This window comes from Elephas maximus, chromosome 19 (assembly GCF_024166365.1).
Source record: "Elephas maximus indicus isolate mEleMax1 chromosome 19, mEleMax1 primary haplotype, whole genome shotgun sequence".
Lineage (NCBI taxonomy): Eukaryota > Metazoa > Chordata > Mammalia > Proboscidea > Elephantidae > Elephas > Elephas maximus.
Window position 1 is genome coordinate 62,992,224 of NC_064837.1, and position 14,924 is coordinate 63,007,147.

General features: G+C 44.6%; 1 protein-coding gene across 2 annotated transcripts in view; it reads right to left on the bottom strand.

Moving 5' to 3' along the window:
- Positions 1–8,536: 8,536 nt before the first annotated feature.
- The window catches only part of SLC39A11 (solute carrier family 39 member 11), a 444,014-nt gene continuing 437,626 nt past the window's right edge, over positions 8,537–14,924 (bottom strand). For both annotated transcript variants that reach the window (XM_049861321.1, XM_049861320.1), the window contains exons 9-10: positions 11,748–11,906; positions 8,537–10,211 (exon numbers count right to left, since the gene is read on the bottom strand). In XM_049861321.1, coding sequence (XP_049717278.1) covers positions 10,133–10,211; positions 11,748–11,906 — 238 coding nt within the window. In that variant the 3' untranslated portion in view covers positions 8,537–10,132. The remainder of the gene's footprint in view (positions 10,212–11,747; positions 11,907–14,924) is intronic.

A 14,924-nucleotide genomic window follows, 5' to 3' on the forward strand; every position in this document is an offset into this window, starting at 1 on the left:
AGAACATGTTTCTTAATAAAAATGGCTTGTTTTGTTTTTTTAAAGAAATACTTGCTTCAACTTACTGGCTCTGTGGCTCCGTTGTTCTTGAGCTTAGCATCTCCAACAACGACATCAGCTCTCCACACTTCCTCCACATCCCCACTTCCCTGGGTCCCTGTTACTTGGGCCTGTGCCCCTGCCTTAGCCATCTAGTGCTGCTGTAACAGAAATACCACAAGTGGGTGGCTTTAACAAAGAGAAGTTTATTTCCTCACAGTAAAGTAGGCTAAAGTCCAAATTCAGGGTGTCAGCTCCAGGGGAAGGCTTTCTCTCTCTGCTGGCCTTCTCATCAATCTTCCTCCGGACTAGGAGCTTCTCCGTGCAGGGACCCTGGGTCCAAAGGACACACTCTGCTCCCGGCACTGCTTTCTTGGTGGTATGAGGTCCCCCTGTGTCTCTGCTTGCTTTTCGCTTTTATATCTCAAAAGAGATTGCCTCAAGGCACAATCGAATCTTGTAGCTTGAGTCCTATCTGGCAAACACAACTGCTGCCTGTCCTTCCTCATTAACATCAGGGAGGATAGGAAAATCACACAATACTGGGAATCATGGCCCAGCCCAACTGATATACACATTTTGGCGGGGGGGGGGGGGCATGATTTAATCCATGATAGCCCCCAAGTGTTTGTAATCGTCTGCTCTCGTGAGTACCTTGCAGATGAATCCTTGATGTAGGGCAGTGATCTTCAATCAAAGTGCACATTTTAATCACTTGGGGGAACTAAGTTACTGATTAAGTCAGACTCCCTGAGGGGTCTGAGTATGGGTCCTTTTTAGAAGCTCCCCCGTGACTCTGGCATGATGGAGCTACCATTGAGCCTCACTTATGCTGTGTAACTGAGGGGCTAGGACAATCTCAAAAGCTTGGGCACCCTCCCACTGCCACTGAGTCGATTCCGACTCATAGCTATCCTATAGGACAGAGTAGACCTGTCTGATAGAGTTTCCAAGGAGCACCTGGTGGATTCGAACTGCCGACCTCTTGGTTAGCAGCCGTAGCACTTAACCACTACGCCACCAGGTGCAAACCTTGGGGTGGGACAGGGAGAAAGCATGGAAGCAAGTGGCCGTAGCAACCAGTTAAACATAGAGCCCACAGTCTGAGCTCTGGAGTCAGGCTAAGTCGGGTTCAGATCTCAGGCCCAACAGTTACCAGCTGTGCTCTTGAGTAAGCTTTTAACACCAATGTCTCAGTTTTCTTGTTCCCCGATTGCTCGCCTTTTTTTTTTTTCCTTAGTGGTGCAACTGTTGAAGTGCTTGGCTGCTAACCAAAAGTGTGGCAGTTTGAACCCACTAGCCACTCAGTGAGAGAAAGACGTGGAAGTCCATTTCCTTAAAGATTTAGAGCCTTGGAAACCGTATGGGTCTGTTCTATTTTGTCCTGTAAGGTCACTATGAGTCTGGATCGACTTGATGGCAGTGGGTTTGGCTTTTTTTGTTTGTTGGTTTGTTTGTTCTTATTGATGCAGTAGTCTCTGGACTCTTTCTCAAGCTACTAATCAGATTTAAAAATAAATATTTTTTCTTCGGTTTCCTGAATTGCCTACTTTTCTTCTGGTGTCAAACGTTTTCTTTGTTCATCTTGGGTCTTTTCCATATTGCTGGCTGTCCTCCCACGTCTGATGATCGCTGGTGATTCCTATTTGATTGATGTAGGTAGGTGGCTCGGATTTCTTCCATAAATGTGTAGCCATGTTTCTTCAGTGGGCCTCACCCTTAAGTAGCTGAAATGACTGCGAATTCTGTATAACTGCACAGGCTGGCTCAACACCTCCAGGTTTCAAGAAAAACCCAAAAACAAACCCTCTGCAGTTGAGTCGATTCCAACTCACAGTGACCCTATAGGACAGAGTAGAACTGCCCCATAGTGTTCCCAAGGCTGTAAATCTTTACAGAAGCAGACTACCACATCTTTCTCCCAGAGAGCAGCTGGTGGGTTCAAACCACCAATCTTTTGGTTAGCAGCTGAGCGCTTTAACCACCGCAGGTTCCAAGGAAAGGAGGGCTTTACTCTGGGGTGGTGTGGATTGAAGTTATTGCTTTTCGCATGGGCCCAGAAGAAGGGGCCAAAATGGACCTGTAAGTGATTCTGCCCAGGTGACTAGGAGGACTGATAGAAAGGCATACAGGGGAGCTATTTGGTAAGACTGGTAAAATGATGTGTTTGAGAGCCAAATGAAATTAAAAGAATCATTTCAGATTACTACGTAAAATTGTACTCTATTTGAAAACCTAGAAGAAATGGATAAATTCTTGGAACAATACTACCTACCTAAACTAACACATTCAGAAGTAGAACAACTAAATAGACCCATAACAAAAAAAGAGATTGAAACGGTAATCAAAAAACTTCCAACAAAAAAACGTCCTGGCCCGGACGGCTTCACTGCAGAGTTCTACCAAACCTTCAGAGAAGACTTAACACCATTACTATTGAAGGTATTTCAAAGCATAGAAAAAGATGGAATACTACCCAACTCATTCTATGAAGCTACCATCTCCCTGATACCAAAACCAGGTAAAGACATTACAAAAAAAGAAAATTTTAGACCTGTATCCCTCATGAACATAGATGCAAAAATCCTCAACAAAATTCTAGCCAATAGAATCCAACAACACATCAAAAAAATAATTCACCCTGATCAAGTGGGATTTATACCAGGTATGCAAGGCTGGTTTAATATCAGAAAAACCATTAATGTAATCCATCACATAAATAAAACAAAAGATAAAAACCACATGATCTTATCAATAGATGCAGAAAAGGCATTTGACAAAGTTCAACACCCATTTATGATAAAAACTCTTACCAAAATAGGAATTGAAGGAAAATTCCTCAACGTGATAAAGGGCATCTATGCAAAGCCAACAGCCAATATCACTCTAAATGGAGAGAACCTGAAAGCATTTCCCTTGAGAACGGGAACCAGACAAGGATGCCCTTTATCACCGCTCTTATTCAACATCGTACTTGAAGTCCTAGCCAGAGCAATTAGGCTAGACAAAGAAATAAAGGGTATCCAGATTGGTAAGGAGGAAGTAAAGCTATCACTATTTGCAGATGACATGATCGTATACATGGAAAACCCTAAGGAATCCTCCAGAAAACTACTGAAACTAATAGAAGAGTTTGGCAGAGTCTCAGGTTATAAAATAAACATACAAAAATCACTTGGATTCCTCTACATCAACAAAAAGAACACCGAAGAGGAAATAACCAAATCAATACCATTCACAGTAGCCCCCAAGAAGATAAAATACTTAGGAATAAATCTTACCAAGGATGTAAAAGACCTATACAAAGAAAACTATAAAACTCTGCTACAAGAAATTCAAAAGGACATACTTAAGTGGAAAAACATACCCTGCTCATGGATAGGAAGACTTAACATAGTAAAAATGTCTATTCTACCAAAAGCCATCTATACATATAACGCACTTCCAATCCAAATACCAATGTCATATTTTAAGGGGATAGAGAAACAAATCACTAATTTCATATGGAAGGGAAAGAACCCCCGGATAAGCAAAGCATTACTGAAAAAGAAGAAGAAAGTGGGAGGCCTCACTCTACCTGATTTCAGAACCTATTATACAGCTACAGTAGTCAAAACAGCCTGGTACTGGTACAACAACAGGCACATAGACCAATGGAACAGAATTGAGAACCCAGATATAAATCCATCCACGTACGAGCAGCTGATATTTGACAAAGGACCAGTGTCAGTTAATTGGGGAAATGATAGTCTTTTTAACAAATGGTGCTGGCATAACTGGATATCCATTTGCAAAAGAATGAAACAGGACCCATACCTCACACCATGCACAAAAACTAACTCCAAGTGGATCAAAGACCTAAACATAAAGACTAAAACGATAAAGATCATGGAAGAAAAAATAGGATCAACCCTAGGAGCCCTAATACAGGGCATAAACAGAATACAAAACATTACCAAAAATGATGAACAGAAACCAGATAACTGGGAGCTCCTAAAAATCAAACACCTATGCTCATCTAAAGACTTCACCAAAAGAGTAAAAAGACCACCTACAGACTGGGAAAGAATATTCAGCTATGACATCTCAGACCAGCGCCTGATCTCTAAAATCTACATGATTCTGTCAAAACTGAACCACAAAAAGACAAACAACCCAATCAAGAAGTAGGCAAAGGATATGAACACACATTTCACTAAAGAAGATATTCAGGCAGCCAACAGATACGTGAGAAAATGCTCCCGATCATTAGCCATTAGAGAAATGCAAATTAAAACTACGATGAGATTCCATCTCACACCAACTAGACTGGCATTAATCCAAAAAACACAAAATAATAAATGTTGGAGAGGCTGTGGAGAGATTGGAACTCTCATACACTGCTGGTGGGAATGTAAAATGGTACAACCACTTTGGAAATCCATCTGGCATTATCTTAAACAGTTAGAACTACCATACAACCCAGAAATCCCACTCCTCGGAATATACCCTAGAGATACAAGAGCCTTCACACAAACAGATATATGCACACCCATGTTTATTGCAGCTCTGTTTACAATAGCAAAAAGCTGGAAGCAACCAAGATGTCCGTCAACGGATGAATGGGTAAATAAATTGTGGTATATTCACACAATGGAATACTACGCATCGATAAAGAACAGTGACAAATCTCTGAAACATTTCATAACATGGAGGAATCTGGAAGGCATTATGCTGAGCGAAATGAGTCAGTTGCAAAAGGACAAATATTGTATAAGACCACTATTATAAGATCTTGAGAAACAGAAAAAACGGAGAAGAACACATACTTTTGTGGTTACAAAGGGGGGAGGGAGGGAGGGAGGGAGAGGGCTTTTTATTGATCAATCTGTAGATAAGAACTGCTTTGGGTGAAGGGAAAGACAACACTCAGTACAAGGAAGGTCAGCCTAATTGGACTGGACTAAAAGCAAAGAGGTTTCTGGGATAAAATGAAAGCTTCAAAGGTCAGCGGAGCAGGGGCTGGGGTCTGGGGAACTTGGTTTGAGGGGACTTCTAAGTCAACGGGCAAAATGATTCTACTATGAAAACATTCTGCATCCCACTTTGAATTGCGGCGCCTGGGGTCCTAAATGCCAACAAGCGGCCATCTAAGATACATCAATTGGTCTCAACCCACCTGGAGCAAAGGCAAAGGAAGAACACCAAGGTCACACGACAACTAAGAACCCAAGAGACAGAAAGGGCCACATGAACCAGAGACCTACATTACCCTGAGACCAGAAGAACTAGTTGGTGCCCGGCCACAATCGATGTCTGCCCTGACAGGGAGCACAACAGACAACTCCTGAGGGAGCAGGAGACCAATGGGATACAGTCCCCAAATTCTCATGAAAAGACCATACCTAATGGTATGACTGCGACAAGAGGAATCCCAGAGACAATGCTCCCCAGAACTTCTGATGGTACAGGACAGGAACCATCCCCGAAGACAAATCAACAGGCATGAAAAGGACTGGTCAGTGGGGGGGAGAGAGATGCTGATGAAGAGTGAGCTAATTAAATCAGGTGGACACTGGAGAGTGTGTTGGCAACTCTTGACTGGAGGGGGGATGGGAAGATAGAGAGAGAGGGAAGACAGCAAAATTGGCACGAAACGAGAGACTGAAAGGGCTGACTCAATAGGGGGAGAGCAAGTGGGAGAAGGGAGTAAGATGTATGTAAACCTACATGTGACAGACTGATTGGAATGGTAAATGTTCACTTGAAGCTTAATAAAAATTAATTAAAAAAAAAATGATGTGTTTGGAGGATGTCTTGAAAGCAGATATCTATCTTTGTTTATTTGCCCCAATCTGAACCCTTTCAGTAAGCAAGGGGCATCTGCTCTGTGCGTACTTTGGTAGAAGGTTGAGCAAGACCTCACCTTCTGCTATGGAAACTGTAATGTCCAGCTATGTGTTCTCTGGAAGCTTTGACCCAGGCACACCATTTAAAATGTGTCAATCATATGCTGCCCCAGATTTTAAGTATGGATCACGTACTGCCAAGTCAAGAGGATGGTTGGGAATCCATGTTGGTGGGGTGATGATGGACTCTAGTGTGATAGATTAAAGTGTGTCCCCCCCCAAAATCTGTGTTGGAACCCTAACCCCTGTATCTGTGGATGTGATCGTGTTTGGAAATAGGGTTTTCTGTTATGTTAATTAGATCATGCCACAAGTAGGGTGGGTTCTAAATTTCATCACTTCTGAGTTATCAAAAGAGTAGATTAGACCAGCTTAGCACACACACGGAGGAGAGAAAGGCCACTATCTACAAGCCAAGGAACCAAGGAATGCCTGGACTACCCACAAGGAAGGAACTGACATAGCTGAGACATCGATTTGAACTTCTAGCCTCAGGAACTGTGAGACAATACACTTCAGCTCTTTAAAGCCATCCACTTGTAGTGTCTGTGCCAAAGCAGTACTAGGAGACTAAGACAATGAGTGATTCACATGTGGTATCTTATACGCAGTGGCGGCGCCGTGGGGATGAACAGTCTTGGTGGGAGAGGAACCCAACCATGCTATTCCTGTGTCTTGACCTTGGTTCTGATTGATCCTGGCCATCTGAGTTACTGCCTTTCTTCCAACTCTTTGATTTTCCTGCATTTCAGTCAGTTTTGTGAGATTTCTAATATCCTTCCAATAAATTTCATTCTCTTTCAGTTAGCCAGCACCGGTTTACGGTGTCTGCACCCAAGAGCCCTGACTGATATAGAATTGGTTCATGAAGCTGGTACAAAACCAAAAAAGAAACCCATTGCCATCGAGTCGATTCCAACTCATAGCAACCCTGTAGGACAGAGGAGAACTGCCCCCACAGAGTTTCCAAAGAGCACCTGGTGGATTTGAACTGCCGACCCTTTGGTTAGCAGCCGAGCTCTTAACTACTGGTAGTAGCTAACAAATTCTGCAGAAAATTTAAGAATCTGGAAGTGGTATCTGGCTTAACTGAGGTTACAGAGAAAATCAAGTTAATATATGGAGATGTGCATCAGGCTTCTTACAAACAGGCTGTGGGGAAGTAGATGATTAAATTAGCACTTACAGTCACCTGAAATGGAGTGAGTATTAAAGGCAAAGCTTTGAAGGGGTGAGTTGTTCCTGCCATCGGACAGGGTCAAGGATATGAGACTGAGAGGTGGCCATGTTAAACAGCTGAGCAACCTAAAAAAAAGACACTGGCAAGCTCAAAACCTTAGTAGTCCCAGGAACAGGTTGAAAATTAAGACAGTCTATGACAATTCTTTAAAATCCTCTTACCTCTTACATCCATAAGGCGGTGAAGAGAGAAAGTAAATGCAAATTTTGATCCCGAGGACTGGCTGAATTTCTGTTGTAACATCATAGCTTTTCCAAACAAAACTGGAACATTGACCAGGAAAGGGGAGGGCCCAGAAAATTGGAATGGGGATGTACTGGAGAATTTGAAGACTTGGAACCTCCAGGAACTGTGATGGAATAAATTGTTGTTGTTTTAAACCACCGCATTTTTGGTAATCTGTTCGAGCCATCCCAGGGAATGAATACCATGTAGATATTTCACATTTTAACCAGTTGCCTTTTCTTTCCACTCCCTGTACTCATTCTATTGTGTATACAGTGGGTGATTACGGTTAACTTTACACTTTAGCCCCATAGGTCGTATAACAATGAGATGGAATTATGACTCAATTGGAGGGGGAGTGGACCTTACTCAGAGACCCTGGATGCAGGGATTGACAAAGCATTGGGGGTAGCTCCCTTTGTAAAGGGGATGAGTTAAGTTTTGAGTGTATAAGGGATAGCTCCTTTATCTAAGCAGAAACTTTTTTTTTTAACGGTAACCAGGGGAAGTGGAATGTACACAGACGTTGAATAGCAAAAGAGTGAGACTGTAATAAACATTTTATTTTTCTTCTTTTGGATCTTCAGACTCTGAACTCCTTCCTACATTTGGAAAACTTCCACTATTGTGTGAGCCTTGGTAAGGGGAAGACAAGCTAATTCATGAGCACAGGATCTAAGCTCTGTCAGCCAGACGTTACTGCCCGTGACTTTGAATGTGGTCAGTGTACAAAAACTCAAGGTCAGTGTAGAGTTCACTGTCATGGTGGTAGTATCGAGGGGCAGCAGTTTCAGTGGGGGCACTGGTGTCTAGTGACCAGCAGTGGGGGCCATGGCACCTAAACTAAGCTGTTCTTGAGGTATGATCTACTCATGGATCCAGGGCTCTAATTTCCTTGGATCCAACCCATTTTCCAGCCCAGTTCTCCCGTAGATCCTATGAGCTCCCTTACAGCTTCCATTGAATCCCTTTCGTCTTTAAATAAGCTGGAGTTGGATGCCGTTGTTTGCAACCAAGCTCTTTCCTTTGCTGCCACTGATGCTGGGTAGGGGTGATGTTAGCACTAAGTTTAGTTAACTCTTGTATTATCATCCCTGCAAAGAAGTGACTTTGAGAAGAACTCAATACAGCCAGGTCATTCACAACAATATCCCCTTTATTGATATTAATCACAGTTATGAGGTCTTGTTCATCAAAAACAACAATCTGCATTAGGTAGAACTACATACAAAGACATAAAAATAAAACATACACGCACACATACCACCCACCAAACTAGTTAATCTCAACCCATCAAATCTCTGAGTGCATCTTCAATTTTGATCATCAGTGCTTCGGAAAAACATACACAGACCCAGGCACAAAGTTGGCCCTTGGAGTCTTAGAACATGTACACAGCAGGAGATTCACCCTTGGAAGCAACTGAGCATGTAAACGCAGAGGGTAGGCATTGAAACACAATGACTGGATACCTGGCTCTTGGCTACCTGCCTCTCAGTGGAGTCCACTCAAGATCCTGTATCTCCTTTGACCCATGAGGACAGCAGACCTTAGCTGTGTTTGAAACAGATGGAAGCTATGTGTCTGAAAGAGCAGGTTGGCTTCCAGTCTAGTTCAAGCCATTCTTTAGGGTCATTTCAGAATGATAGCGTGGCTACAATTTACTTCAAAAGGAAAATGTAAAAACATCACTTCTTTTCCTAACCTTTCCTCCTTTCCCATCCTACGCTCTCTGGCCAAACTCCTGCAGAGCCTATTGCAGCTTCTGAGTTCTGGGTCAGGTTACAAGTTACCAAATGGTCAACAGAGAATGGCCCATGGCAGATTCCAAATGCCCTTCATTACAGTGGCTTCCTCCAGAAGTAGAATGAAGGATTTGAGTGAGAACAGTTTACTGGAGTTCCCAAACCTCTTGCAGAAATTAAGGCTATAAACTTATTAAATTAAATACCTAGAGGACTCAGAAACCATAATGAATCACGTTGCTCTTGGAATCCACTTTCCCACCCAAAGAGAGCTGAGGTCAGTCATCTAAGCTACGCTCCATCTTTTTTTCACAGGGCTTACTGTGTGTTTTCATTGTCCTAATTCCATTAACTTCAATAATATCAATCTTTCCCTTAAAAGAGAGAGAGAGAGACAGGCTAGCCAATTTCACCCTCTTTGTCTGTGTCCCTCTGGGGAAGTAAAGGAAAGTATATTGCTTCCTGGGCTGGCTGAACCTTGGAAAGTATTTTACTATGTCCATGATCTTCCAGTTCTGGTCTAAATAATCAGAGGACAAGAAGTGAAGGATCAGGTGGGACAGACAAGAGACGTCCTGGCCATTCTGCTCTGAGTCACTGGGCAGAAGGAGCATAGGAGACGTCTCTTGGTAGCTTGCTTCTGCTGGTAGCCTTCAAAGAGTTGCTGTAGAGTCTAACGAGGGAGACTGAAGGTTCGAAAGCAGAGATTTCCCTGATCTGTATATCCTTGATAATCCCATTGAAGAAGAGTCAATACAGTGGCCAAAAGAAAAATCTATCATTCCATGACACCTTGAAATCCCAAATAAAACCAAAATCTCCCTCAAAAGAAAAGTGAAAAAGAGTCATATTACAATCAGAGTCAATCAAGATAATGAGATGAAGAGGAAAGAAAGAAGAATGTTTTAATGTGAAGAAAGAGGCTCTTGGTTCCAAGGAAGCCAATCACTGCTCTTCCAAGCACTGCCTTTCCGGGGTTTTGAAGTATCTCAGCATTAGCCCAGGCCAACGTCCAAGGACATCATCACCACAAATCCCAGGATGGAGGCCCAGGAGGCCAGTTTTCCATTACCACTACAAGGGAAGGAAAGGAAGAAAAGTGAAAAGCTTAACGTGTTCTGAGACCACATCTAGACCTCAGAGCATTCTTTACAGCATCTGATTCCAATGGAAAATAACCAAAAAACCAAACCCATTGCTGTCAAGTTGATTCCAACTCATAGCAACCCTAAAGGACAGAGTAGAACTGTCCCATAGAGTTTCCAAGGAACACCTGGTGGATACGAACTGTCAACCTTTTGGTTAGCAGCTGTAGCACTTAATCACTATACCACCAGGGTTTCTGCTATTAATAAGGATAACAACAGTGACAACTCACATTTATTGGGGCATATTATATGCTAGTGGAGCCCCAGTGGTGCAGTGGTTAAAGCACTTGGCTGCTAATCAAAAGGTTGATGGTTCGAATCCACCAGCTACTCAGTGGAAAAAAGATATGGCAACCTGCTTTCATAAAGATTATAGCCTTGGAAACCCTAGGGGGTAGTTCTACTCATGGGGTTGCTATGAGTCGGCATCAACTCAGTGGCAGTGGGTTCGGATGGACCACATGCCACACAGACTGATTAACTTGTGTAATCCGAACAACCACATGAGGTCAGTACGATTGTTATCTCCGCTTTCGTGACTGTCGGTAGGTGCTCTCAAGTCGATTCTTGCTCTCAAAGACAAAAATGACCGAGCAGAACTGCCCCGCAGGGTCTCCTAGGCTGTACTCTTTACGGGGGTGGATCACCACTTCCTTCTCCTGCAGAGCCACTGGGTGAATTTGAACCACCGACCTTTCGGTTAGTAGCTGAGTGCGTAACCATGTGCACCACTAGGGGTCCTTATCCTCAGTTTACTAGTGGGGAAACTGAGGCATAGAGAAGTAAGTAACTTGCCCAAAGTCACCTGGCATGGCTCTGCAGTCCATACTTGCATAATGAAGAGTGGTATTTATTTCTTGAAGATACCGTTCAATCAGACCTTGCAAACCAGCCCCCAAATCATTCTATTGTAAAAAACCAAACCAAAACAAAGAAACCTTCTCTCCCCCAAAACCTGGAGTCATGAATAGCTCTGGCTAACCCTTTAAAGCACACTTCTCCTGTCACTTCTGCCCCAGAAAATTCTAAAAAAAAAAGACAATATACAAAAATGATAGTCACTGGGGAGCCCTTGAGTGGTGCAAACAGTTAGCGTGCTTGGCTGCTAACTGAAAAGTTGGAGATTCGAGTCCACCCAGAGGCACCTCAGAAGAAAGGCCTGGCGATCTATTTCCGAAAAATCAGCTACTGAAAACTTTATGGAGCACAGTTGATACATATGGGGTCGCCAGGAGTCAGAATCGACTCCACGGCAACCTGTAAGTATGTCATCGAGAGCGGGCAGGGACCACTACTTACTACCGCTTTGTCTCTTGTCCTTTCTCTAATTTGGGGGAGTGCGGTTGAGGAGGGGGCAGATTTGATCTTGGGCAGGGGTGGGAATGAAGAAAGGGGAGACAATGAAGAGAGGGCGGGCCTGGAGGCTGGGCTGGGACAGAGGAGGGATGGGTCGCTCTCCTACCTGGTCTGGGCTTCTGGGATGATGTCGTCCATGACCACGTAGACCATGGCACCAGCAGCAAAGGCCAGGGCGTAGGGCAGGATGGGCTCAGCAAACACCACCGCAAAGGCACCAAAGACGCCGGCCAGAGGCTCCACCGTGCCGCTTAGCTGCCCGTACCTGAGAGGAAAAGACACGTGGCTTGCTGGGGAGACCAGGCAGACACTCACCATGCCCAGGCTGCTGACTCAGCTCGAGAAAATGGGCTCATTTTATTCCACATCATGCATTCTTCATATTTTGTTTCTTTACCCCCCCTTCCCCAATTCCCTAGCAAACAATTACAGTGGCCCTCCCCCCATTTCCTTTAGAGTTTTAAGTTTCCTACATTTCAAAAATAACAACATTACTGAGATGTAACTCACATGCCATACAATGTACTCACTTAAAAGTGTATAATTCAGTGGTTTTTAATATAGTTATGCAACCATCACCACTATCTAATTCCAGAACATTCTCATCACCCCAAAAGAGAACCCTGTACCCATTAGCAGCCACTCCCCATTCCTCCCTCCCCCCAGCCCCCAGCAACTACTAATCTAGTTTCTGTCTCTGTGCATTTGTCTACTCTGGATAGTTCATAGATACGGGATCACACAATACATGGCCCTTAGTGGCTGGCTTCTTTCAATCAGCATAAGAGTTTTGAGGTTCATCCCTGTTGTGGAATGTATCAGAACTTCATTTCTTTGTATTGCTAAAAAATACTCCATCACATGGCTAGACCACATGTTATTTTCCATTCATCGGCTGAGATCAGCATTGCCTTTTGAATGGAAGAATTAGGAGTGGCATGGACTTTTCCCAAGGACAGATGGATCTGGCCTGTTTGGAGGTTCAAGCTGCAGCCATACGCCTTTAAAGGAGCTGCACCCACCCAGCGCCTTGAAGAGGAGGGCATACCTGGCCACGTGTATATTGAAGGTGTGCCCCTACACCTGGATTAAGGTGAGATTTGTCCTTTTAACACATCCCCTTATTTGAGCTAGCGTGAGCGAGTCTCGGCTGGTTAAAATCAGACGAGCCCTGGTTACAGCAGCAGCATCCACAAGCGCTGAGAATTTGGAGAGCAGATCAGCTAACACCTGAACCCCACTTTCTGAGCCCCACAGGAGCTACAGGCTGACCAAGAGGGCAGTGGTGCTTCAGTGGGAGAATTCTCGCCTTCCATGTGGGAGACCTGGGTTCGACTGCCGGCCAATGTACCTTGTAAGCAGCCACTGCCATCTCCCAGTAGAGGCTTGCATGTTGCTACGATGCTAAACAGGTTTCGGTGGAGCTTCCAGACTAAGACGGACTACGGAGAGAGGCCAGGGGACTTACTTCCAAATACCAGCCAGTGAAAACCCTACAGATCACAACAGTCCCATCTGTAACCGATCATGGGGATGGGGCAGGACCGGGCAATGTTTCGTTCCATTGTGCGTGGGCGTCACCATGAGTTGGGGGGGACTTGATGGCAGCTAACAACAACAACAAGCTGAATGCTAATAGATGATGAGTTGGGACACTTTTTCCCCATTCCCTTGCACTGGGCATTTGGCAAGATATATGGCCTCTGAGCTTCGATCGCCCTGTCTGTAAAATGAGTGTGACAAACGCCTTCTCTGCCCAGCCTCCCAGATGACGGGAAATTAATGAGGGGAAATTCCACACCCTCCCTACCTCTCCCTAGCCCAGGGACAGACGGGTGCCATAGGGGAGAGATGGTTTTCACTGCAGAATCCTCTAAGGAAGCCATTGCTACCTGGCTCCCCATGCCTTTTGTGTACAGGCCAGCAAACCTTGCAGCTCTTTGGTTTGTTCAATTCCTGGCCTTGGCTTTGTTGCCCCAGGAAAAAAAATGGGTTCAACTTCAAGCCCGGGCTGGAGTGAGAAAAATAAAATGTTTAAGTCCCGGGTTTGGACGCTGACCACAAATTTCTCATTCCCCCCTCTCCCCTCCCCTTCCCTGGTGCCTCTCCCCTCCCCTTCCCCGGTAACTCTCCCACGTGAAATGCCGGTCACGGCTTTCGGGCTCGAGGAAGTCATATTTTACAAAAATCCTTGCCCTCGCCCAAACCAAATCCTTTATTCTTTAGGCTCCAAAAGTGGAGAAAGCAATCATAGCGGGTAGATGTGCAATAAGTGAAGTGTGTGCAACAGCTCCTAAGTCGCTAGGCCTTACGAAGCCGAGAGCGTTTTCTGTTATTACTAGCAGTTGTTTTAAATACCCTTACTACACATTCTCCAGTAGCGACTGTGTTCACGACTCAGGGTTCTGAAGCTCAGAGTCTGGAGGTGAGGAGCAGAAGATTAGATTTCTAGTCTCAGAGTCACCACGATTGAGCCAGATGAGTCGGAGCAGTGACCTGAGCCAGTTGTCTGACCCCTGGCCATGGCTCCCCCATCATGACGCTGAGAGGGTGAAATTAAGGGACAGGGAGAGAGGCCTCTGGGGAAAAGGAAAACACTAGGTGTGAGTGCAGTTGTCATCACTGCCCCAGATGTCATGGACATAGTTCTGGTCTGCAGAGTGAGGGGGATTATGACAGCTACAAGAATATGAAGGAGCTCTGGTGATGCAACGGTAAGCACTCAGCTGCTAACAGAAAGGTCGGTGGTTCAGATCCACCTGCAGCTCCACAGAAGAAAAGACCTGACCATTCGTTCCCACAAAGATCACAGGCTCGGAAACTCTAAGGGGCAGTTCTATGCAGTCATATAGGGTCACTATGAGTTGGAATTGACTCGACAGCATACAACAACAACATAGGGTATGACTCTGGGGACAGACAATAGGAGCCTAAGTTAAGGCCCTTGAGATGTAAATTAGCCATAAAAAGGTCTACCTAGGATCTCCCTTCCCAACAGGGAGAGAACCTAACACTGAATGGGCAAAGCATGGCTGTCCTGGGGTTTTGAAGTGGCAAACACTTCATTCAGGTTGGTTTAGGTAAAGGGTGCCACCACCCATCTGTCAGTTTGTTGGACTGTGGTGGCTTGTTTGTTGCTGTCATGCTGGAAGCTATGCCATCAGTATTTCAAGTACCAGCAGGGTCACCCATGGTGGACAGGTTTCAGTGGAGCTTCCAGACTAAGACAGATTAGGAAGATCTACTTCCAAAAATTAGCCAATGAAAACCCTATGGATCACAA